This window comes from Pleurodeles waltl, chromosome 2_2, assembly GCF_031143425.1.
Source record: "Pleurodeles waltl isolate 20211129_DDA chromosome 2_2, aPleWal1.hap1.20221129, whole genome shotgun sequence".
Lineage (NCBI taxonomy): Eukaryota > Metazoa > Chordata > Amphibia > Caudata > Salamandridae > Pleurodeles > Pleurodeles waltl.
Genome location: NC_090439.1, coordinates 511,784,199 through 511,810,746, shown reverse-complemented (window position 1 = coordinate 511,810,746; position 26,548 = coordinate 511,784,199). Strand labels below are relative to the sequence as shown.

The window sequence follows — 26,548 nt, the reverse complement described above, 5'->3', positions numbered from 1 at the left end:
GCCCCTTAGCATTGAAAATGAACATGAGCCAATGAGCGCTGAGACATTAAAATCAGTTTAAAGGTTATATATTTTACTGTATTAGGTAACATGAGAGATAGTGGGTGGTACATATACTTTACTGCTGTAGCGAAACAAAATTATGAACCATATTGAGGAAACCATGTGTTATGAACTGCCTCTTTCTTCATCCTTCTTAATGCTTTCCCCATACTCTTTCCACACCTCATACCTTCATGTAGGTACTCCATAGTGTTCTTTTTAATGAAAAAACTTTCTCTGTAAAGGTGTCATTCAAATGTTCCAACAAAGCTGTCTCCTGAGTGTGTCATTTAAATGGATACTGAGTGTGCCCACCAGGCAGTGGCGTAACAAAGGCCCCCGTGACTCGGTGGGGGGGAGGTCTGAACTCCAGAAGGCCCCCTCAGCACCATACACTGTGCGGGGGCAGCAGAATCCTGACTCAGTCCAGGGGGCAGAGGGCCCCTACAGGTACTTTGCAGAGGGGCCTCCTTAAGCTTTGTTACTCCACCTCCACCAAGCTGCTCCTATTTAGAGGCCTTTCCCGTTTATGGTCTTGAAAAGGATCTTTCATACAAAATTAGAAACACTGCGTGCAGATTCAATCATTGCATGTGACTATTATTCCAAGTGTCAGCTCTAAATATGTAAAAATCTTCAAATTGGGCAATCCATGAGCTGAAAAATGTCAGATGTGTTCCAGCCTAACAAGATCTGACAGGTTAAGTCATCCCTTTAATGTGTAGCCTGTTTATGGATGTTGGTTACTGATCAGCTTGTTCAGCTCTTTGCCCAGGAGCAGAATGAACAAGCCTGTGTGTACCTTGGCAACAACGTGTGCTACACAAATACCCAGTGCTCTGCCAGCCTCCTCCCTAGTGTTAGAGAGAGCGTCCAGCCCAGAAGATCATTAGTAGTGGACGATGGGAAGTGTTGGGAGAGATCTCATTTGGGATTCAAAGAAGGCAGCTGTAGCAGAAGAGCTAGGAGAGCAAACTATATTCAAATAATGCTGGTAGAAAGAACCTCCATACTCCTATTGGTCATTTTGAAGCATACAATTATCAAGTATATCTAAAATGTGTCTTAGTCGCAGATCACGTTCTCTGTAATCATCAGAAATCTTGCAGATAATCTCATGAGGAACATGGTAAGAACACCCACCCGGTTACTTATAAAGCAGCTGGCATGGATCCTCTGTGCAGTTTTTAGGTCAAACGCGCAAGCGCTTTAACCTGTTGTAAGTATTGTGGGTTTTTAACCATGTCTATCTCATGCCCATCACTTTCATTCATTCTTGGGCTTGCCTTTCAAAAATTACTTGACGTCATTGGTAAATGTTTCACGTGTGTCCTGCCTTGAGGTGGTTTTTGTCACGCCTTGCTGGCTGCCCCTGTTGCATGGATTATTGCACGATTGCCGATATACTTAAGCATGGGCGAACAATTTTTTCTTTTTCTTTTGTCTCTGCCCTTTGTGCTGCATGGCAGCCATAGCGCGAACAGGCACAACAGCGTGAACTCGATCGACAGAAATGGAGCCCTGGTCACATTGTTCACAGTTACCTAATCTGTCATTTCTTGAGTCTCTCCCCTTAAAACACAAAATTGGCAATTCTTTACATAAAACAGAAATCCTCAAAGCAAAAGCAGCACAGTAGGAGAGCCGATACTACAATATTCACTGCACTCTGCAAACTTGCCCCATAATGCTTTGCAGGGCATCACTTTTACAAAACATTTTTGCTCATAACCCAGCCTGTGGTGGTCCTAAGACAACGGGACCACCACCAAAACATTCAACACGACACACTCTTTTTGTCTACGTTAGTGGGGCCCTCAACATTATAACCCATCTTTTTGAGTGCTCTCATGGCTGGAACTTTTGTTTTACAGCTGGGAATTGCTTCTGTTTGAAGGGACTTGTTGTAATATCATTGCAATAGACCTGCTACCCCTGAAAATGTGTAATGCACTACGCCATCTATGGGCTATATATGGTCATACTCCATTATTTTCTGCTATTTTCTTTTTGTGTGGTTATGCTCTCTATGGGCTAACTATATAGTTACATGACCATGTTTCTTACAAATGCTATTTTCATTGTGGTGTTCTCTATGGGCTGGCCTAACCATTACAGCCATATCAACATATTTCAAATATTCGTGGCATGGAAACCTTTACAAAACATTTTTGCTCATAACTCCTAGGACATTAGGACCGCCTTCAAATCGCTCTTTCTGTCTACATCATCTCCGGGCCCTCACACTAGGTTAGTGGGGACCCCAAAATAATAACCTCTCCCATCATTCCGTTTCTTTTAAGCTTTCTCATGGCTAGAACTTTTGTTTTACAGCTGGGAGACATTTTGTTTTGAAGGCATTGTTTGTAATATCATTGCAATAGGCCTGCTAGCCCGAAAAACAACCTCTAGGGGCTCTATGTGGTTACACTGCATTATTTTCTCCTGTTTTTTTCATGGGGTTATGCCCTGTAGAGGCTAACAATATGGTTACATGACCATATTTCTTACAAATGATATTTTCGTTATGGTGCCCTCTATGGGTTGTTTTGAGCATTACAGTCTAATGCCAAAAGTTTATTCCTAATAAAGGTTTATGGGTTAATTGTATATGTTTTAATAATCTTTCCTTATTACAGTTATGCCCATGATTCAGACCAACTTAACATCCTTATTACATTATGACTGTTTGAACACTCTTGGTATGTTTGGGTGACCCTTCTAGTTTATGTCTCCTCTGTGGCAGTCTTGTGTCCTTTTTTGGGGAATTATGTTAGCCAGCCAGCAACTCTGATGGTGGGGTGGTGAAAGTGGTATTCTAATGGAATTGGCATGGCAGATTTAAATTAGGATGCTAAATGGCAACATTTACATTTTTTTGCTGCAGGTAAAGAAAGAAGGTACATGGAAGTGCTTTAGTTGTGTGCAGGGCCAGTGGAATTATAAGGCAGAAAAAAACGAAATTATGAGGCAGAGTTGACCCGTTTATGTGGCAAGAAAAGTCTGGTTATGAATTTACTATGTCAATAGCACTAACAAGGAAATGCGAGACCAATTGCATTGCAAAGCTTGTTCTTACAGTTACTACTGCTTATCTTACCTCTGCTGCAGACGACTCCTTAACATGGTTGCTTAGTGCTTTAGGTCCTTCACACCGAATGAATTACTGTGCTGGTAAAAGTGGATATCTTTCTGCTGGTAGTAGCCAGGATTGTTGAACTGCCCTCATCAGCTGTAACCCATCACTGCTGTGGAGGAGTCTACAATGAAAGCATGTGCTATGGAGATGCGATGGTTGTTTAAAATCAGTATCGACAGAGGTATGGATTGGCGCCAAAGTTCATAGCTAGCTTGAGGCTTCATAAATAGGAGTCTGTAGTGACTCTTAGCTGTCAGACAGACTCTGCATTTTAAAGGATGTAAGATGTCACATTTTGACTCATCTACGCCAATAGTTACAACTCGGTACTCTAACCTCTATTGACCTTTATTGACATTTGAAGTGTGATGATTAGTGAACTCGGCGTTGTGATCCTTGTTTAATATATTCAGTCCTTGGTGCTCCTACATACTGACCCTTTGGGCGGTTTATGAGAAATGGCTCCTCTCAAGTACAGCCCTCGAGATGACATGGTCCAAATACTGACACGAGGTCGAAAAGTCGACAACCATAGAAAACTGACTAATTCTCTTCGACTACTTGAAACTGTTCTGTGTATCCATCTTAATTGTGCTTCTTTTTTATTGCATGTAGACGATGCCCTCAACATTTAATCACTTGTCACTGCGCTGCGTGCACCATATTTCGTTCATTTTTGCCTCTCTTTCTGCTGATATTATTGCAGATCATTTGCTGAAAGAAATGCCAGTGGAGAAATTTTGCTCTCACAGATGATGAATAAATAAAAATTAAGAACACACACAGGTCCTCCTCCGTTCTTTATTGTATTCTGTACATAATAGTGTCTGACAGCTAAGAATCACTGTAAGCTTTCCACAAAAAGTCCTGTTTTTCCTGTTACACATGCCCTGTTCCCTGTGGGTTATTGGGTTGCCTTGTTTTTGATTAATATATCCATTCATATGAGACTCCGATGGCAAGGTGGAGCACGAAGGTTGTGTCAAAAAAATGTTCCTAAACAACTCCAACCAGCCGAAGAGACCTGGATCACCGACTGGTGTAAACCCAAGTTTTGAAGAACACTGCATATGTGAAAGAAAGGGGACTTCAACAGGTTTTCCCCACGGGTAAAAACCCCAATGGGGTTGGGGGGATACCTGTACCTCTACCCAGGACCGGGGGAGGTTTGTTGTTTTGGAGGTGGTTGTGAGTATCCTTTCAGGGACAATGTAATACTTCTACCATCTAATGGAGTGGGCTCCCCTTGTCTTTCATGCAAATGGCTGGCTGTTCTCATCAAATAAAGACCCATGCTCACTTTAGCTTCAATGTAATTTCCCAAAGAAATAGCTGTCCACTTGAGCATATGTGTGCCACACTTACGGCGAGGGCACCGAATGACAGACCTACTGTCTTTGAGGTTCTTGTCACAAACAGAAGTCCTGTAAGAATATGGAGAACAGAAGCAGTGCAGGCTACAACACAGCTACATGGTGCGACTCCATCACAAATGCAAGCCTGAGGTGCTTTGTCTCCCTCAGGCATGCGATGTGAATGTTAGCTTGTGTCAGGCCTATCTCACGTAGGTGGCAAGTTGCCCCACATTTTTCCAGGTTTCATGAGATTCAATGTACAAAATCATAGTGAATTCAGAACTTTCCTTTTACGATATGTCTGGACCGGATGAATGAGAGAGCACAACAGAAAACTATTGATATATATGAAAAAGAGGATGGGCTGAAGGGCTGATCCCATAAATCAGGGTTCTGGTGATGTTTGGGTGTCATTATTGTTATAAAATCAGAAGTGTCCCTTAGAATGCAACAGAAACCACAGAACCAGTGAGGACAGGATAAAATGAATCCAATTCTGCAAAAGAGCTGCTTGTTTTATCGCTGTTGTCATGTGGAACTCTGTCCCATTTGTCGGTATTTACACCTCTGCACCATCTTGTTTTCTGCATCTTGATCATATGTAGATTTGAATTCAGATACTTAAATACAACTGCCAACTTAACATCTGAAACAGAAGGCTGCATATGCCAAACTGGGGTGCGATTAGACTCAGAGACACTGCAAAAACCTGAGTGCTGTGGAGCAGGACTGGAGCAAAAGGGTGAGATATGCAAACTGTAGTTGAGCTGGTCGACCTAACAAGTATTAAAATCTGGTCAGGTTTTAATATGTTATATATGAAGCACTTCAGTGGAGATGATTTGTTTTTCTTTTAGCCATTCTGAAAACCAAAGTTGGTTTGACTGTACAGTGAGACGACAAACAAGGAAGGAATGGATCACTTCATGGATGGTTGATTGTAGGCAAGGCTGACCAGGAATGGACAGGGATAATAAATTAGGCCCTGGCGCCAGAGAAAGTGCTCCCCATTAGCTAATCAAGCAGCTAAAAAAGGTGTCCCACATTTGTGAATTGGCCAGTTTTTAACTGGTAAGACACTTTGTATAGGTGCTTTGCAGGGTATGGGAGACTATGTATTTATGCTTACTGAAGGGAATGTTCTTGGTATTATCATGAAAATCAACAGCAAAAAACGGCACAATAATCGATAAAATTGGCCCACAAACAGCCCAAAAAAACGGCCCACGCACTGAATTGTAACACCAGTCCTTCAGTGTAGGGGGCTGGCCTGGGTTGTAGTGGGTACCAAAGGTACTTACAACTTATGCCAGATCCAGTTATCCCTTATTAGTGAAATGTAGTCAGTGTCTAGAAGCCAGGCTCTCTAGAGGTAGCTGTGGATGAGCAGCCAAGGACTAACTAGGAGACATGCAAAGCTCATGCAATACCACTGTAGTCACACAGTACTCACACACATGAAAGAAAATGCTCAGTGTTACAAAAATAAAGGTACTTTATTTTGGTGACACAAATGCCAGAAATTCCATAGGGACTATACTCCCTTAGGAAATAAGTAATACACAAAATATATACACCAGTATGCAGAAATAGCTGTAAAAACAGTTAGAAAACAGTGCAAATAGTGAAAATCACAATAGTTAGAAATGGGCCTAGAGGGAACACAAACCATATCCTAAGAAAGTGGAATGAGAAAGTTGTTTTCCCACCTAAGCAAGTGTAGTGTGTAGAGGGGCGCTGGGAGTATTGGAAAACACCAAAGGTAAGTAATAGAATCCATCCCAGAGCCCAGGGAAGGAGGGGTAAATCACAGTAACTTTCCTAGAACACACAAGAACACGAGGAAGAAGATTATGCAAGAACCAGAAGAGACTGCAAGACACCAACAATGGATTCCTGGACCTGAAGATCTGTGGAAGAAGGGGACCAAGTCCAAGAAGCACTGAAGAGTCCAGGGAGAACAGGAACCCCTGCTAACCCGGATGAAGGTGCAAAAGAAGAACCACCGGTGAAGAACAACAGTCAGTACTGCACCCTAGAAGACAGATGAGGGTTCCTGGTTGGTGCCGAAGATGTCCCACGCCAGATGGATGATTGCAGACTGGTGTGCGTCGCTGGATTCCCTCAACAAGCCTTGGCACACGCAAAGCTTGCGGTTAGCGGAAATGGTGCTGCCTGGGTCCAGGAGGGACCTGGTGGACTCTAACCAGGAGGGTAGTCAGAGGGGGCTCTCAGCAACTCGGGGAGCCCTCAGAAGACCAGGCAGCATGCACAGGAGTCCCACAGCATGGGGACAAAGAAGGTACAAAAGGAGGCCCATGCAGCACTACACAAAGGGATTGCACGCCACCGGAGAACCACTCAGGAAGCTGTGCGTCACAGGAAGGAGTGCTGGGGGCCAAAGCTGCATGGTGAATGGAGAACTTTGTGGAAGGATGCCAACAAGCCTTGGCAACTGCAACACACGTGGTGCATGTGGGTACTGTCTTGCATGGGAAGGCAAGCTCTTACCTCCACCAAAGTTGGACAGTAGGAAGTCAGGACCGTTGGGACCACTTCAGTGCACCACCCGTGATGCTGGATCCACGCACCTCGTCAGGAGAGGGGACCCAAACCACCAGTCGACACTGCAGAGGGGTGCCTGCTGAAGCAGGGGAGTGACTTCTTCACTCCAAGGAAGATTCATTTGTTCTTCTGGTAGAGGCGGAAGACAGGCTATCCTCGGTGGATGCATGACCTGGAAACAGTTGCAGTTGCTGGCAGAAGCTGAAGATACAATGTTGCAGAAGTCATCTTTTTTTCTTTGTTGCAGTTCGTAGAGTTCCTGGAGGGTCCAGATGCAGTTTCCTTAGTAAGAAGGTGAAGTAAAGGATGCAGAGGATTCCTGCTGGAATCTCACAATCCGAATCTGAAGAACCACCCAAGACAGAGTGAGACCCTAAATAGCCCTGAAAGGGGGATTGGTCAGCTACACAGGTAAGCACCTATCAGGGGAGGGCTCTGACCCCCTGCTGGCACTGGCCACTCAGATGCTCCTAGAGTTCCATGCCAACTTGGAATCCAAGATGGCAAAACCCAGGAACCCTCTGGAGGAGCTCGGAGCACCACCCCTGGGGTGGTGATGGACAGGGGAGTGGTCACTCTCCTTTCCTTTGCCAATTTCACGCCAGAGCAGGGACTGGGGGTCCCTGAACCGGTGTAGACTGGATTATGCAAGGAGGGAACCATCTGTGCCCTTCAAAGCATCTCCAGAGGCTCTGGAAGGCCACCCCTCCAAAGCCTGTAACTCCTATTTCCAAAGGGAGAGGGTGTAACACTCCTTTCCCAAAGGGAAATCCTTTGTTCTGCCTTCCTGGGCTGAGCTGCCCAAGCAACAGGAGGTCAGAAACCTGTCTGAGAGGTGGCAGCAGCTGGGGCTGCCTGGAAAACCTCAGAAGGCTGTAATGGCAGTCCTGGGGGTCCTCTGAGAAGCCCCCACAGTGCATGGAATCATACAACCAATGCTTGCAAAAGCTTTGGGGTATGATTCCAACATGTTTGATACTAAACATGGCCATATTTGCAGTTACTATTGTGGAGCTGGACATAGGTAGTGATCTATGTCCAGTGCACACGTAAAATGGCATCCCTGCATTCACAAGGTCTGGGAAAATGGTCCTAGGGGTCGTGGGAGCACCTCTGCTAGTGCAGGGGTGCCCTCACACACAGTTACTCTGCAACTGCCTTCAGGGCTAGAAGGACTGCTATAGGAGTGACTTATAAGTGACCTGTTGCAGTGTAGATGGTAGTGAAAGGTTGCTTGCACCTTTTCACGGAGGCTACAATGGCAGTCCTGCAGAAGCCTTTGCATGGGCTCCCTATGGGTGGCAAAATAAATGTTGCAGCCCATAGGGATCCCCTGGAACCCCAATGCCCTGGGTACCTAGGTACCATATACTAGGGACTTTTAAGGGGGCACCTGTATGCCAATTATGAGTGGAATACTGGGTTAACAGTATCCAACAACCAAATTTAGAGGGAGAGAGCACAACTACTGGGGTCCTGGTTACCAGGATCCCAGTAGACACAGTCAACCACATTGAGAAATGGGCCAAAAGTGGGGGTAACCATGCTAGAAAGAGACGACTTTCCTACATTCAGGCACTGCCAGATTGCCCTATAGGCCAGTCCAAATATGAGGATGACACAATCATCAGGCGAGGTTGGGCAGTCTTAGAGGGCCAGCTAGTGGTTGTGCCAGCAATTGAAATCACTGGATGGCGCAATAAATGATTTTTACTTAAGCATATGGGGGAACTCATCACAAAAATGTTTCTTTTGCCTGGATCACTGAAAGTCCTTGTCTTGTCCTTAGAGGTAAGGAAACTTTAAATTTGGGTGCAAGTTATTTGTAAAGAATAATTCAAAAGTGTTTTTGTTGTTGAGCCAGAAGACACTGTGGGGGTTATTCTAACTTTGGAGGAGTGTTAATCCGTCCCAAAAGTGACGGTAAAGTGACGGATATACCACCAGCCGTATTATGAGTTCCATAGGATATAATGGACTCGTAATACGGCTGGTGGTAAATCCGTCACTTTTCCGTCACTTTTGGGACGGATTAACACCTCCTCCAAAGTTAGAATAACCCCCTGTATGTTTTTTATTCAAAGTCTCTAGCTAATGGCTAAAAACAAGCTAGTCGAAAAACGCCAATGGTTGACCCAAATCTCACTCTTTGAAGGGTGTAAGCTATAGATCCAGTGACAGATGGGCTTAAAACACTCAGACCTAAAAAGCGTCAAAGAAAAAAATAACAAAGGACAACATTGCATCACAACAGTACTAAAGTAACACAGTACAGGACATGGAAAAGGATGTGAAAATGTTTTTTCAAAAAACTCGAAATACTCTCCTCTGTATGACCGCTTAAATCTAGCAGCTACAAAATAGATTCTGCAGCTCCACACTGCAGCCATTAAAAGCAGCGACAGAACAGCGACTTTCAATTTGCGATTCTGAATAATACACTGTGGCATTTACACAAAGACAGATTGTTGCCCTACCCCCCATGCCATATGAGTAACTAGCCAAGTAAAATAGAGACATTTAGGGCCTAATTTCTACAAGAAGGTACCCTACCTGTTGGAAGGAACAGCGAGTGGACATGGACATAAGCTGCATGTGCCTTGTAGGGCATCTCCGGTGAAACCTTCTTTACAGAGTTCACAGTGGTCCCCGGCAGTGTTATGTTGACAGTTCTGAAAAGCAAAACAGGCAAAACAATTAGAAGAACCATCTCGACTTGACCAACACCACAGTCACGTGACTAGTTTAGGTCGATTGGAGAGAGATGAGTGCAGTGAACTGTGACAACCTGGTGGACACCCTGGTTTAACCCATGGTGATTGGAAAATTTATTGCGAAAGTTCTGTCTTTTCTAATATATTTTTATGGTTTTATTTGCATGGTGAAAGACAACACAAACATAAGCAGCCTGCTAACAAGAGCACGGACTTTCCAGGTAAATTACAACGACTGAGCAATAAGATGACTGTTAAGAGAAGATTAGCTATCATTGACCAAGGGAATAATATTTAAGCCCATGTGTTGTTCCATGGAGTTACCTATAAAACGTGCCCAGTGTTCCTGCCAGGCAGGTTTTGACAGTCTCTCCATACCCTCCAGCAGGGAAGGTCTCTGAACAAGATTCCTAGATTTCAATGCACTACAGTGGAAGAGAGAAATAGAGCTTTCTCTGTCCAGGTCGATGGTTTTCTTTTAACTCTATGCTCTGGGAACTAAGAACTTACAAGAAGCAACTATTCTTAGAAGGGATCCTAAGGGCTTGGATGTTGTCCTACTCCCTCTAATCTCCCTTTAATTATATTGTCACAGGGAGTCCACTATCTAATCATTGATCAGTAACTATCAAGAAACTCTAGCGAGAGCTTTGCACAAGGGGTCCACCATCTAATCACTGATCAGTAACTATCAAGAAACTCTAGCAAGGGTTTGTGCTATATGAACACCAACAGATGTTAATATTTTCATGAAAGGTCCAACACACTGAATTGGAGAGGAAGCAGAATCTGCAATTGCTGGAGACGCAGAAATAGGAGGGTTTATTGGCTGTTCTATTCATCTATTGCTATGTTTTGCTTCTATGCGTTATGAAACATAGCTACATACTTGTACCAATACATACGTTTTCAACAAGAATATCTGTGAAACCATCACAAATAGGTCTCCTGCATATCTGAGTGACGGGATTCCCACCTCCACGAGATGCCAAGACACATTCAGACTGAAGTCAAAGAAGTGCAAGAAGGAAAAAAGGCAACATGCTTTCTCCATTTTGGGACCCAAGACCTGGGCCGATATTCCCAGGTCAATCGGGACCACCACACGCCTGAGCCAATTTGGTAAACAGCTAAAGAAATACCTCTTTAAAGAGTACTACATCACTACAAAATAATAGTTTACTTCCACTGTCAGAGGCCAACTTTCCTTCTACTCATTCATTGACCTCGTTTTAGCTTTGTCTTTGGTTGTGAACAGAGCTCTTCAGTCTTAGACTAGTTTCTTACTGTACAAAACTGCACACTTACATGCATGCAAACGTCCTTTACAATAATAGCTCAATTCATGTGCATCTAATTTATGCACACATTCATATCTTTGGAAAATAAATCTTGCTCTAAAAATCTCTACATTGAGGGCTGTTGTGAATGGGTAAAGGGTAAACACACCAAATGTCCCCCATTTCGCTATAATTGAACAATTGATTACAATACAGATATATGGACCTTTTTCTTACATCAGAGGGTATCTATTAACCAGAAATGTCATAAAGTATGTATGTTGTGTGTTCTTCTTAGACAAACAGAATAATTTGTACTCGTCAAAAATGTTTTTATTGATCTTAAATAGTTAATAAAGGAAAACATTTTTCCACGCATAATTTACCACGCATGCCTTCAACGCATATGCCTTTACCACGCAAGGTAAGTATAGTTAAGGTAAGCGTGTATATATATGTGTGTGTGTGTAAGATTGCTTATCTTATTTAAAGGTGTAGGTGGTAATGGTAATTTTAGTTAGTGAACGATAGGGATACAGGTTAGTGTGATTTTACGATTTCGGAGTGGGTAGAGGTATAGAGTGGTTAAGGGTATTTTTAGAGTTTAGGGATGGGTAGAGGTATAGGATGGCAAGGGTATTTTTAGGGTTTAAGCACGGGTAAGGGTATAGGGTAGTAAGGGTATTTTTAGGGTTTAGGGGTATTGGGTGGTAAAGAAAAAATATTATGCACACATATAGATATATATTGTTGTATATATATGTGTGTGTATTGTAAAGTCATACATTTGTTAATAAATGCTTTTTGAAGTGAGAAAATGTTGATATATCATTATGGTAATTAATCGGTCAATTTAAGGCTGATTGGGGCACCTTGACTGTGTTTTCTTGACACTGCCCCAGCCCCAATAGTTCTTACGGGGCACATACTGTCCAATATATAACTAAAGGATCTGGATCAGGTCATCACTTGACAACTGTTGGCTGATTCTACTGACATGGAACTCTCACCTCTTTATCTTGCTAATAGTGTGGTATTGTTGGCCAACAGTATGAAAACTATTTTAATTTCCCCCTGCTAATTGTCCATGGTGTTTGGCAATACGGAGCCATAAACGTGTGCTTCCCTTACAGAATCCGTAAGGCCATCGCTTCCAGTGAGACCAAATTTTGACTCGTTTCATGTCGTGATCATAAGAGCCAAGTGATGATAACCATTATAGCTCACGTTAGACATGCAGCCTAGAAAGCCGGGGATGAAGGCCTGTGCTTCTGAGCACAGTTTTAATATCAATCCTACTACGCGGTCTTGTTGCAACATGCCCCGTCCCATTTATGATCCACAACTGGGATACGCCCTGAAATATGCTGACTTGAACTACTAAAACGCCGCCATTCAGCACCTCGATCTGTTTCAACAAATACATTATGTAAATTAGACAGAAGCATAAAGCGTGTTGCTGCAGTATGCAGGTGTGCCTAGCTTAAGGGGAGGAAAGCTAAAGATTTAGCATCAGAAGCTAAATGAAAATCATATGCTGTTGAACAAACGTGCTGACCTCAGAGCCATTCCGTTTTTCCCTCGTAATCCAGGGAGCCTGCAGCTCAGATCTGATACTGGCAACCTTGCAAAATCCACAGAGCTCTCCAGGACGACGTGGTTTATCACGGGTGCTTTTGCTACCCCAGAGGTTCACTTAGTGTATATTTTATGCAGTGCTTTACTTGTACACCAAAAAAAATCTGCTGTGACTCAGACTTTTTCTCAGCAGCCCACCAGCTGAGGTACTGAATACCAAGGATCCCTGACCTTGATTTACCACAAACCTCTTTCTTTCACCAGCCTAACCCTTTTGTCTCTTGATCTCACTTATGCAGGTTCTTTTTATCCCTACTTCCTGCCTTTGCCACTGATTTCATATAATTTTCTTCCCCCTTTTTGCCTTTCTGACGTTTGACTATCTTGCTCTGGGTCAAGGTCTGATGATGAAACATAAGTCCCCTTCTCCATAAATGAGTACTGTGTCCACCATCTGCAGCCACTGGGATAAACTAAGCACAAATTGCATGGCAGTAAGATGGAAGCGATCTTCTGCTACTGGCACAAGTTATTGTGGGTAGAGATGTGTACAGCCACACAGAGCAGACAAAAAAGCACCATAGCTGCAGAACGGATCTTGGAAGAAGTGCAAAGAAAGAGGAAAGTCAAGGAAACACTCAAAACTTTCTGGCCTACTTCGGAAAGCTTTTTGAGCTTCTCAGTGTAAGTTATGTTTTTTTAGGCATGGGGGGATTAAGTGGTTTGCCCAGATTCAACAATCACAGGATGTTGAGCCGATGCAGAGGCTTGAACCTGGTCCCCCAATTCCGAAGTCAGTAGCACTGACCTTAACACCGAATCCTGAATTCTTGCCCCACTAAATGCACTTAGCCAATCTCCAAATTCAACCCCAAGGGTGTTTTTTTCTGTACATAAAGGTGCTCGCGCTGGTGGGTTGTTGGTTTTCCAGGGTGGGTTACGGGTGTAAAAGATTGCAAAAGATCGTGAGCACTCACTACCTTGCAAGCTTGTGGACATTCATAATATCGTTTGCAGATAACTTCCCAGTCAACCTCATTGGCGCCTCAGTTTTCATGGCAGGGCAGGGATGGAAGACCCTAAGATTGGTGATACTGTAGGGAAAAGAGCTTCTTCAAGGGGGAAGTATTTCCCCCTTTGAGAAAAAAAAAGAATAAACAGTGCAAACATACTCATGCTTTTCATTTGTGTATATAGCAATTTCATTTATGCATACAGATTTTTATCTTAATTTAGACACCAAAACTTTGACCTGACTCCAAAGCTTTGACCTGACAGGGGCATCTATCCCCACTGGAACCAAGTCTTTGGGCCTGATTTAGAACTTGGTGGACGAGATACTCTGTCACACCCGTGAGAGAAATCCTGTCTGCCATATTATGATCCTCATAGGATGTAATGGTATCGTAATACAGCAGACGGGCTATCCGTCACGTTTGTGATGGAGTATCCCATTTGCCAAGTAGTAAATCGCCCCTTAATTTACTTTACGCCAGCTTAGAATTGAATTGCTATTTAGAAAAACCTTTTTTTTCAATCACTCTATCTTTTAAGTAATGGTTAGTGTTTTTTCTTGTTTTTAGGAACTTTTTATCTTACACACAATCGGACTTGTACATTTTTAAAGCGTTGACAAATAGAGTATTTTTAATGGTCAAATGACTCCCATTGAAGTAAATGGGGAAAATCTCAGTGTGCAATCGGTCGCTTGTAGGGTGAGCTCCAGGGAACACACTTGGAGTTAAGGTTTTGCAGGTCCCTAGATCAAGCCTCAGCAGTCAGTTTCTAATTATCTTACCCAGGTGTCCGGGTGCAGAGGTGCTCTAGCTGTCCTTGGTGCTGATGCGATCCCCGGGTGCTATCAAAATGCAGCACTTGACAAAACCACACTTGGGGTGGACTCACGATCTACCCTTGGAAAGTACTGGCCTTCAGGGTCCCAGGACCTGTATTCCACAACTGGAATTTCGTCACAGCGTCTGGCGTATCAGGATGCAGAGGTGGCCTTGCAGCTGTAAATCACGGGGACTGGTCGTGCCAAAGATGCTTTGCTGCTCCTCTCGAATTTACCTTTTTAGGTTGCAGAGTCTCAGGAGTGGGGTCATTGCCAATGTTGGTTACTGTGCTGGGGAACTGCTCTGGAGTTAGTGATGTCCGAGAAACTGTCGGTTATCCGGATTGCGGCAGACAGGCCTTGGCAGCAGCAAAAGTAGTCGACATTTACTGTGTCTACTGGAGGTCATCCAGAAGGAGGTAGCAGATCGAAGCTTGATGAGAGCCTCACTATCACTCCCGGGGTGAAGGTCACCGACTTTCTTTGAGCTCACTCAAGATGGGTCTGACGGATTGCACTTCTGGTGACACAACACGACGATTCTTCTGCAGGTTGCAGGCGACTGGTTCAACCAGTCTGGGGAGTCTTCTTTAGTTTCTGGTGTCCGCTGGAGTCATTCTTGCTGGGCGCAATGAGTTTTCACCATGGGCTCACGTCGATCACACACTTCCAGTATATGGTCTCCTCAGGGCACTTAAGTGTCCTCTTGTTGCACTGTGGTGGAGTCTGAAGTCCTGTTGTTGGTGACAGTGTCTTCTTTGGGCCTCTTCTTGGACTGAGAGTCAGAACTGATGTTCTGGTGCCAGGGGAGCCCCTTAAATCCTAGTTTAGGGGAAGTTAAGGGTGTGAGGGACAGTGGCCAATGGGCTACTGGTTCCTAAGGCTAGTCTGCTCCTGAAGTGACCATTTCCTGTAGGAGTACATCACTTTTCTACCCAGGACTCACTATTTTAAGGATTACCAACAGGCGGAACTTTCTCTCTGCTGTACAGACCTACTAGCCAACCCTAAAGGTGTGGCTAGCCTTTTGGAGGTGTACGCTTCATGAATAGCTAATTTTCCCATCTGTCAGCCTGGACAGGGTGGGACAGGCTTTGTCCTTGAGTGGGGGATAAGAGATTAAACATCAAGTGCGGCGAAAGACTTTGAGGCTTGCTGCCTTGAATACTGTAACCACTAGCCATCCTGGGAGGGAGGAGGTGTGACCTCCTTCCTGCCCAGGTCCTTTGTCTCCGTCCTGAGGGAAGTGTTAGTATGACCAGCAGGAAGGCAGACTCTTGTCTAGGCGGCAAATGGCTCAGGAGAGTCTGCCAAGGCAAGAGAAAGCTGATATCTTAGTGTGCATCCCCTAAGGACACCACCAGGGTACATGCTAGCTAATTCTGGGCATGAGAATCATGCTGTGGGTTAAAAAGCACAGGGCTTGATACCAAACATGGGGGGGAATTGGCTGGGCCATCATGGAGATGGACATCTGGGGACTGCCCGAGTGACAACCCATGTTATCCTATGGGCAGCCAGTCAGTTGTGATAGCATTCAGTTTTAAATGTTATCACAGGATCATATAAGTTTGTGCATATATGTCCACACTCATAAAACAGTGCACCCTGCCTCCTGGGCTATAGGAGGCCTGCCTTAGGGGTAAGTGACCTGTGCTATGGGCAGTGAGGGTACTCTGCCTGCACTTGGTATGGGCAGAGTTGAACTCGAGTAGACAAGCTGCTCGTGCAGGCTGACATGGCAGCTCTGCAGGCTTTGCTTTTACTTGGATCACACAGGGTGGAAACATCAATGCTGCAGCCCTGGTGGCCACTTCACCATCCCTGCCATGGGTACCACTGGTACCACTTACAAGGGCCTTACAGGGGTGGTAAAGTCCTTGCCAATTGGGTTTACTAAACAACAGTACCTTTTTCTTTTAGGTGACTGGTTAGCAAGTCCCAGTGCACTAGCAGGGTCAAAAGCCTGCATCTATCAGTTCAAATGGGGGACAAAAGTGTGGGGGGGGGGGGCAGCTGCAAAGAAGACCAATTTATTTCACGTACTACCAGTATGGTCAAAGTATGCATATAAAGATTAATGTAGATTTACAATGCTCAATTCCACATCTGCTTATCTTGACAGTTTGTTCATAAAATGCCCTTCAATATAGTCGCAGCACAGTATTAAAAACTGGATATTGTGGAGGAGCACTGAAGGCAGTGGTGTCTTTCACAACAAACAGAATGGGTGTAGTCCAGCCTAGAATGGGACATGGATGCTATCAAGATGATAAAGAGATAGTGTTTACTTCATCTAGCAATGGCTGAAAATAGGCAGCTAGTGACGTGAGACAATATTCTGATCAACTGAAATATAAGTATTGAGGATTCTCACCTTGACACATACACAGAAGCAAACCTGAAGGCCAAAGGAAGACCAGAGGAGGTTAAGAGGACCAAAATGGTAGGTGGTAGTATGCACTATCATCGCTGTCTTATGTGTGACGTTGTAATTTGTCACTTTACAACACTGGTGCAAACTCTGCAGTGCAGACATCTGTTGATGTGGCATGGGTATTCACAAGTGTAAATGCACACGGCAATACTTGAACTGTTATTAAACAAGAGGCTTCAGTCACGATGCAGCCAGAAGGATTAGTTGAAGAGGGCCTTCGCAGAAGAGTGTACACTGGCCTTTAATCAGGTATATTTACACATATAGTGATAGACACAACTCCTGTATACACAAATTACTGGAAGAGAAACCTAATTACACTTTACAGTGTATAAAAGGAAATTCAAATTTATTTAAAAAAAGGATATAGTGAAAACATGAAAATATTCAAATGATGGTTTCAGTGGTCATTCAGAGCAAATAATTGTGGGAGAGGGAGAACATGCGACATGGCCTATTGTTAAATCTTTGGGCTATTCCTTGTTAAAAAGGTGGGAACAGTGACATGTATACAACAAAAAGGAAAGTAAAAAGATATATTATTTTCCGTGTGAACAAGAGACTGAACTGTTCCAGTCCTGTGAGTCCCATCTTTTCTGCAGACTGTCTTGTCTCAGAGAAAGTACCTCTTTGCATTGGATTACAAATGCCCGAAGAGCACTTAAAAAAGGTTTCCAGTAGGTAGATGGAGATAAAGAAGATCTCAAATCCTTTCCTGAACACCATTAGTCAAGGACAGTTTGAGAAAGAGAGGGGATTTTACACAGGGTAAGGGCAAAAGAAGAGAAAGCATATTTTTAGATTTCTCTTTCCTTGGTTTGAGGAATTCCATGATAAACAGACTCGGTCTGCATGTGTGTTTTCACCACTATAGGAGGTGCATGTTTCAGCCAGGCAGTCTGGCTTCTTGGTTTCAATGGCATTGCAGATTATGCATAGAAACTTAAATGAGCAGGCTTGGGAGATGCATGAGTATGAGGTGATGTGGTTGAACTTTGGCTTGCCGCAGGAGTAGGGTATCTTGAAAGATATCTGACAGAGGTAAAGGATGGGTCAGGAAGACAACTGGGTATGAAGTTGCCTCTGTTTATGTATTATGGGAGATGGGTTTATGGCTCAGTGGTTATGCTTTGAGATGAAGGGCTTATTCCTGCACTGGTAGTTTTTATGTGCTTCTTGAGAGCTAGGCTAGGGTCAATATTGATGCCACCGTTGAGCTGCATTTTGATTAGCCTTGTACATTTTTTTGGTAATGCTTGCTTGGATTTGGAAGGAATTAGTCTAAGATCATCAGCAGATATCAAAGACTAAATGGATTTCAATTAAGTGTATGAGGCTCGGGATCGGAGTTCCAGCCAACTTCCTAAAATAGATCTATGTCACTGGGATACTGGTGTAGGATGACATGATGTTCAGTCAGTAGTGCTCCAATGGGCTCTGTCTGAAGATTAAACAGCAATGGGGCCATAATGGAGCCATTACACGAGAAGGAGAATGTGTGATCCAGAGGTGTCTTTTTGACTGTATTCCTGCTAAGAAAGAAGAAGAGCATATTGAAGACCCATATAGTCATGCCCATGTGGGTTGTGAATATGTCCAGTACGACTTGATAATCAATGGTCTAATTTGCATATTTGTCTGGGTCCATATGTTGATCATTTAGAGGAGGAGATTTTGGGTGAGTTTCAAGGAGTACAGGAGGGTGCCACTGCAATGGAATACGTTGATGAGAGCCATGAAAGAGGAAGGGTGGAATTGCAAGTCTTTGAATGCTGTGCAAGGGTTCTAAGCAGCCTTACACTGTAGGCCGTGGATTATTTTAAATATTGAATTTCTCCAGTGTAATGTTCTTTTAGTTACATCAGTGACCATTTTACCTCCAGATGATTGTCAATGTAACAGAATCTCCCTTTAACATGATGTGTTATATCTAATTCTATAAAGCACATCATCGTATCAAATAGGTATTCTGGAGCTGGGATAAATGGCTCTCATACTTCGATAGACATAACTTCAGCAATACGGCTGTGATCCTATAAAGGCTGACATGGCTTTTCTCCTGCTATCTAGGAGAAGCATCTTGGATATGTGGAGAATGCAGTGCAATTGAAAAGAACAACAAGAAACAACAGAAGGGGCTTGGGATTTAATTTGAAGATCCAAAACAATTTTAACCCTGAGGCTCTTAATCACATTAGCGGGTGCTGGGCAATTTTTCATGGTCCAAGGTCATAGGGAGCTATCCCATGAATATAGATGTGTCTGCCAATATGCTCACACTCTCTCATCTGGGTTCAATTGAAACCCCTGTTTACACATCTAGATTGTCATTACTACCATGTAGTCAGTGTTATGGTGGATTAATAATAGGTCTGGAGTTGAGGTGGAATAGAGTTGGCAAGTGATCTTCGCCATAACTCGATATCTAACTCATTTCTAGAGAAAGTGACATATTTGTTGTGGAATCTGCACTGGAGATGTTAGAACTGTATCATATAGCTCATACCCAGATTTGAAAATTATATATTCTGTTCAGAACGTGGATCACCTTTCTCCCTTAGGGCCAGATGTAGCAAGCAGTTTTGCCCATTCTGTGTCTATGGGAAAATGTGTTCGTACATATGGCCTTTACTTTCCATTCCACTTTAAACACCCATGGCATCCAGGCATAGTGGCTTGAAAACTGAGCCAACAAGTTCTATAAGACAGTACTTATTGTAGTTAGCCAGGTATGAGGAAGATTCAGTCCAGCCACGGCTGTGGAGTGTTTTTATCAAGTACAACAGAAGGACAACCTATTTTTCATTGAACGTACAATTGAAATGGACTATGCTTTGACTCCAACTCATCTTAAGTCTTCGCTTCTGCACTGGCTTTGGAAATGCACCTTATTCTCTGCTGGCCCTTGTGGGTCCTGCTAGAACAGACCATCCTTCGAGTGTTCTTCCAGTTAGTGACAGGGCTGCACCCTGCCACAAGGTGTTCTGTTTGTATGCTTCATAGTATGAGGCTGGGAGATTATTCTTCTCCCAGGGGCATGATGTATCGAACATGGGTGTGCCGCGCTGAGGAATGCAACGGGCATAGCTGGAATAGTTTCCTGAAAGGATTTATTGAGTTCCCAAATCCATATGTAAACATGAAGTAGGCAAACATTTTTAAAAAGCTTTGTCAAGGGTTGTGGAGAAACAAAATATTCTTCCAAAATCATGTTTGTACTTACAATACACGTCCCAGAACCATCCTGGCAGCGCATTGAATGTCCATTGCAGTTGCAGGGAACACACCGTCCAAGAAATAATCCCTTCAGATCACGGTAATGTCCAGGAGCACATTCCTGCATGGTATAAAGAAGCAAATCATTCTGGAATTACTATATCATGTGAAAGAATGTCTCAAGTTTGCATTGTTCTTTATATTTATCCGACAGAAAATGTACAGTCCCTGTTTTCGAGCATTTTGCTCAAACACAAATAGACTTCCTGGTTTAAAAAAACACATAACATGAAGCAACCTAACAGCCCAGCGCATTCTGATCCCCCTCAACCGATGTCATTTGTAGATCCAGTCTGTGCGCCCAGGCTGCAGATGTAATAGCCTGAATAGAGGCTACAAAGATATATTCTAGTGGAAGCAGGGGAGCAATGGTCATGGCAGTATAGCCTGCTAATGTTGAGATAAGAATTCATTTTACGTGAAAGCTCCAGTAAGAGTAGTTAAAACAGAAAATTTTTATTTCTTTGTATTACCTTACACTTTTTCTTCATTTTTGTATATTTGTAATGGGCTTGAATGCCAGGGTAGATAGACACCTGTCGCACCAATGAACTAGAACAGTTCTAACCTCCCAGAAAGGAAGGAGAGTTGCCCTCTGCGGTGTCCTGAGAGTGCATTCCTCCAACAGGACAAATGTTCCAATTACAATACTGATACATTGGAATTCAAAACGAGGCTTCTTATCACTCTTTAGGGAAGATATCATGGAGGGGACATTTTTTCCTCTCCTAATTGTAAAATGCACCCGCTTTGTTAAGCTAAGGTATAACATCAACCACAGGGTAAATGATATATGGAGCCAGGCCACTTAACTTGGTCAAAGATTAATTATTTTACTGACACGTGAACCTCCTTTTTGGCACTGGAGAGAGAAATATGAGCACGAATTTCTTTGCAAAAATAAAATGCGCAATTACCACAGAATTATGGGAGACATATTCTTAATAGTACTCAGCTTTAAATCAACACTGATTTGTGGAAATTACTTCTCAACAATGAAGATAGACTCCCCTCTACTCTAAAATATATTTGTCAATTAATAAGAAATTCTTGATTGGATATGGTAGTTTACACTCGTGCCACTGGTTACTAGTACTGTGCCGTTACATGGAGTACGTACATTTCCTTCCATTGTTTACTAAAGAAAATAAAATGCAACCATTCATTGTGTAACACAATCTCCTTGCAACTTTTGGATGCATTCATGGATGGGCCTAATGATTAACTCTTTATCCCATCTTGTACCTTCTTTCAAATAGAGAAGTTCTTGATTTACTAATCCAATGGAGCCATGATGTGTATATATATATATATATATATATATATATATATATATGTAATACAAATGGTCTGAGGAGTATTTCGATAGGCGTACTCAGCTGCCGGTGCCAGTGACGCAGGAGACCACCCTCGGATCAATAGTAGTAGTTACAAGAGTGTCTTCTCCAAGACAGATTAAATGCGAAGCTCACGTCTCCCTGTAGCCCCCAACATCTTATACACACTGGCTCGGGGCCATCCAACACCAGCTTAGACCAAAGCTGTGACCTGACAGGGATATCGCTCCCTAATGGGACAAAGGGGGTGATTCTAACATCGGCGGGCGGCGGAGGCCGCCCGCCGAAGTTCCCCCACCAAAATACCGCTCCGCGGTCGAAAGACCGCTGAGGGTATTTTGGGATTTGCCCTGGGCTGGCGGGCGGCCGCCAAAAGGCCGCCCGCCAGCCCAGGGCAAATCAACCTTCCCACGAGGACGCCGGCTCAGAATTGAGCCGGCGTAGTGGGAAGGTGCGACGGGTGCTGTTGCACCCATCGCGTATTTCAGTGTCTGCATAGCAGACACTGAAATACTTCGTGGGGCCCTCTTACGGGGGCCCCTGCAGTGCCCATGCCATTGGCATGGGCACTGCAGGGGCCCCCAGGGGCCCCGCGGCACCCCCTACCGCCATCCTGTTCCTGGCGGGAGACCCGCCAGGAACAGGATGGCGGTATGGGGTGTCAGAATCCCCATGGCGGCGGAGCGCGCTCCGCCGCCATGGAGGATTCTGCAGGGCAGCGGGAAACCGGCGGGAGACCGCCGGTTTCCCGCATCTGACCGCGGCAGAACCGCCGCGGTCAGAATGCCCTGCGGGGCACCGCCGGTCTGTCGGCGGTGCTCCCGCCGACCCTGGCCCCGGCGGTCTATGACCGCTGGGGTCAGAATGACCCCCAAAGTCTTAATCTACTTTACACTGGCTTAGAATGTAATTGTCTTTCAGAAACCCCTTTTTTTTTTTTTTTTAGATCACCCTATCTCTAAAGTCATGTTTAGTATTTTCTGTCTTATTTTAGGAACTTTTATTTTTGCTACTTAAATATGTTGCTGGTTTCTAGTAAATCAAGCCTTATATTTTTGTAAATGCGCTTTCTAGAAACGCTTGTTAGCTCAATTTCTAGGCTTAAACTCGGATGTCAGCCAAGCTTCTGGAGAGGAAAGTTACCACACGAAAACCATTTTTTGAGCACCACATGTAACTTTTAACGTAACCCTGAGTATACTATGGAGACGACCAAGAAGGAGTATCAGTGTCATAGGACAATACCATATAACCCCACAGAAAGATTCTGTGTTATTAGGTACAACTTGTATTTCTAGAAATGTGCATCATTCACATTTTTTTGTAAGGCAGAGGACTTATTTACACATATCCGATCGACGGTCATGTTGATGCATATATTAATTTCTCAGACAGAAGTAGCACCAAGACAGTATTCCAAAGCAGAAAATGTGTGTTTTTAATATCAGGATATTAAAAAAAAAACTCTGCCACTTTATGGAACTGCTCTCTGTGATTGTATTGCCTCAAAACTGCCACCATGAAAAAGACTCAATACTGAAAATATAATTCTCACCTAACCAAAAGAGAGCTCTAGTGCCTTTTGGGGTCGTAGTGTATAGGGATTTGTGAAACGCCAGGAAAACCATGTAAAATAGTTTTACATCTATAGGTTTATGATGTGATGGAACTTAAGCACAGTTAATCAAGTATCCCCCTTACATCATCTCATTTTATTTGATCAAACTACTTCCATCATTTCTGATCAGTTCGTACTTTTCTGTTGAGATAACTCCGTTTGATGTATCTGTTTTTCTGTCTATTTACCTAATACTCCCACGCGCATCATTGATGATATTTACGACGAGTCTCCTCGCAGGGCTTACCAGTAGTTTTGGCCACGAACAACTCTACTTTATAAATGAAAGCAAGGCTATGTGTGTGTCGTGGCATCCGCACGACTGACGTGGTTGTCTGAAAATGACAGGAAGGTGAGAAGAGCAGTAGAAAGGCTGCATTTTCAGTCGTGGAACAAGGAGCCCTACACCTGGTTCCTTTCTTCCACACTTCGCAGTGTGACCCTGGGCAATAGCAATTATTTCTTTGTAATTTATGAGTAATACAAACTAGGACATTCCTTTAAGAAACGTTGGTTTAAACTAACTTTTCACTCCGTTCCTGGGCGAAAGGTTTATGGTTGCTCTGCTGTTGCAAATGTATCAGTCTGTAAAAATTGAGTGAAATGCATTTGAAAATATGTTTTTAAATTAGAGGTATATTGCAATGAAAATGTACTGATATGTAACCATTTTCGCGCATAAGTTTATATACTATTTACTTAATCAAAAACAAATTTTTCTTCGTGCAATTTTAATTTCGGAATTTACTTTTCCCTTCTTCATGCAAATAAAATATTTTAATTTTAATTTGCACCTGGGCTGGTATATTTTAGGGATAAAAAATGCAATACAAGGTCCTTCTTTCAGTCATAAAATATGTTTTATTCGCTTCTCCTAATTACTTAATAACCCCTTTTTTTTGTAGAAATTGGACATTTCCTGAAATAATGCAGCTTTATAATATTGACTTTTAACAAAATAATCCACCAGACCCTCCTAGGGGACTGTTTTAGGACCCCGGAAAACCAGCCACAACTCTCAGACACTAACAAAGACCTTCAGGTATGGAAGTCTGCTATCCCTGTAGAAAGACATCTCTTTTTTGCCTATTTAAGTCGAGTTGTGTGTCACTCAATGCCTGTAATCACGTGTAACATTAAAATAATGGAACTGCATATAAACTGGGTTTGGTACACCTATGCCCGTATTCTTTGTTTTTCAATAGCACTTAATAAAACATGTTATAAAAAATAAAATGATGGAATTACTCTACTGTAATAACTTGCCACAGTCCAGAAGTGTCACCACTGTGTCCCCTGCTAGAGGCAGCTATGCTAAAGGCCGCTATCAGAACAGAGCACTTAACCTCCGCTTAAGCAATTAAAGAGAACACTGTATTTTCAGCCCCTTTCCTCCCTCCAATTTTTCTATCCTAAAAGCCCACACTCATTGGCTGGTTGTGGCAAAAGGTGTATCATGTGCGCCCGGAAGATCTTGTTGATTAGAGGAAGCAAAAAACTAAAGGATCTAGTGGGCGGGGCTGAAGGTCAGGTAAGTGTGGCGTGTTGTGACCAGGCTTTGGAAGCAGGGCCGCTGGAATTAAGTAATTCTGCCGCCGCTGTTACCACCTAAGAAAGGATTTGCTGAATTTGCCTCCCAATCCACCATCTGCCGCATTATTTGCATATTTCTCAAAAACATTCAAAAGTTACTAATAAAAGAAATCACAATGTGGATACGCTGCAGCAGACCATTTCCAAAGTTTAACTTTTGAACTTTCAGTTGCTGTCAATGTTTACCTGGCACAAATGAGGTGCAACTTTGCCCAAACTGGCATTTAAAAGTGTTAAAAAGACAAAAAATAACGAAATAATACTGATACAGATTGTGAAGCATTATGCTGCAAAACTTTTCTTGTTTGCCACATAATTTTAATAACTTTGCTGCATAATTTGTCCTCCATTGTGGCATAATTCAATGACCCTGAATATAAGAAACTATACCATACCACAATTAAAGATACCTCATATCACCTCAGAGTGTGTTACTATTTGGATTCGTTCCTCTTTAACATAAGGCCGCAGGTACTTTATTCCATGTATTTCATATATGCCATGTATAACATCCTTGTGAACTATGAATTTCAACAAATGTGAAGTGTAAGAAATCCCTTTTTCTGCCAGATTTCCTGCTCACCAATCTTGTAGTTTCTAAGCATGGTAGTAATTTTTTTTGAACATTCGAACATCAAAACCAACTGTCCAGTATAATGCAACCTCTGTTGTTCATCTGCATTAAACCCATGAAAAGTAACCAAAACCTAAGCAATCTGTATGTACATTCAGAGACTAATTGTTCAGCTGAGCTTCACTAACAGCAGCTGTTTGAAACTCATTCTTGAAGACAAGTATTCAGTAAACGGTGCAATTGGCTAACATAACTGCATATGTTTTAATTTATTTTTACTACATCCCACAGATAATTAAATATCCTACTATTGTACTTCACTTTCTGCTTTTGATTGACATTTTCCTGTTTGTTTAAAAATATGTTTTGACATTAAATAAACTTACTAAAACTAGATCATGGGTAATGTCTTGGCCCAATATGGCTACTTCGGGGTTCTCGTGACTTTTACAAACCACTCGGCCGACGGCCTTGTTAACACTTTCATGTCGTCAGACCCGTACACAGATCTCTGCTATGCATCCTTTATTTTAAGATACAAAACAGCAGGTCTATCATATGTAAAATGTTCCAAGTTGCACACTTTTTTAAACTTGATCATTCTTGGTTTTACTTGGGCAAGAAATTTCTCCCATGAGGAGAGAACGTGTACTGTGTTAAACAGGAATTCTAGCAGGTCCAAGGAATGTATAGCCTCCAAGTTAGGTGAACTGATTCAGTGTCAGCGAAGTGCGGAATGAATCTGTCAGCAGCATCTGAATACAAGACAAACATTGCACCACGGAAAACAGATGTGGATGAAGCACTGCCAGGCGGTGTCCAGGGGCGTACCTTAATCAATGAGATTCAGGGGGGCTGAATCTTAAATTTACCAACTAAAAAAGCAGTGGGCTGCAAGGTGAGTGAGTGAGGGGTCCAAGGTTTGGGAAGGACTTTTTCCCGTCCATGAGGAGCATAGTCTGTACTGATTTGCACTGTGTGGGCTTCGGAGGCTGATTTAGAGATTCGCGGACAGATACTCTGTTGTAATGGTGATGGAGTACCCAGTCTGCAAGGCTCTAGGTACCTGCCCGATTTTGAGTTGGGAGGTAAGGACTGTCAGGCCTACTTAGAGCGCATTGTTGTTGTTTTTCTTTTTACTGTCAGCACCCCTGGTATATCCCAGTGATAACAGACAAAAAAAAATGACCCCATACCATGGGAGAA

The 26,548-nt window shown here is 43.1% G+C and overlaps 1 protein-coding gene across 2 annotated transcripts in view; it reads right to left on the bottom strand.

The window, feature by feature from the left end:
• Positions 1 to 26,548, bottom strand: part of LAMA3 (laminin subunit alpha 3) — a 933,952-nt gene that overhangs the window by 86,935 nt on the left and 820,469 nt on the right. For both annotated transcript variants that reach the window (XM_069220025.1, XM_069220026.1), the window contains 2 exons: positions 20,168 to 20,281; positions 9,655 to 9,773 (listed from right to left, as the gene is read on the bottom strand). In XM_069220025.1, the coding sequence (XP_069076126.1) occupies positions 9,655 to 9,773; positions 20,168 to 20,281 (233 nt within the window). The remainder of the gene's footprint in view (positions 1 to 9,654; positions 9,774 to 20,167; positions 20,282 to 26,548) is intronic.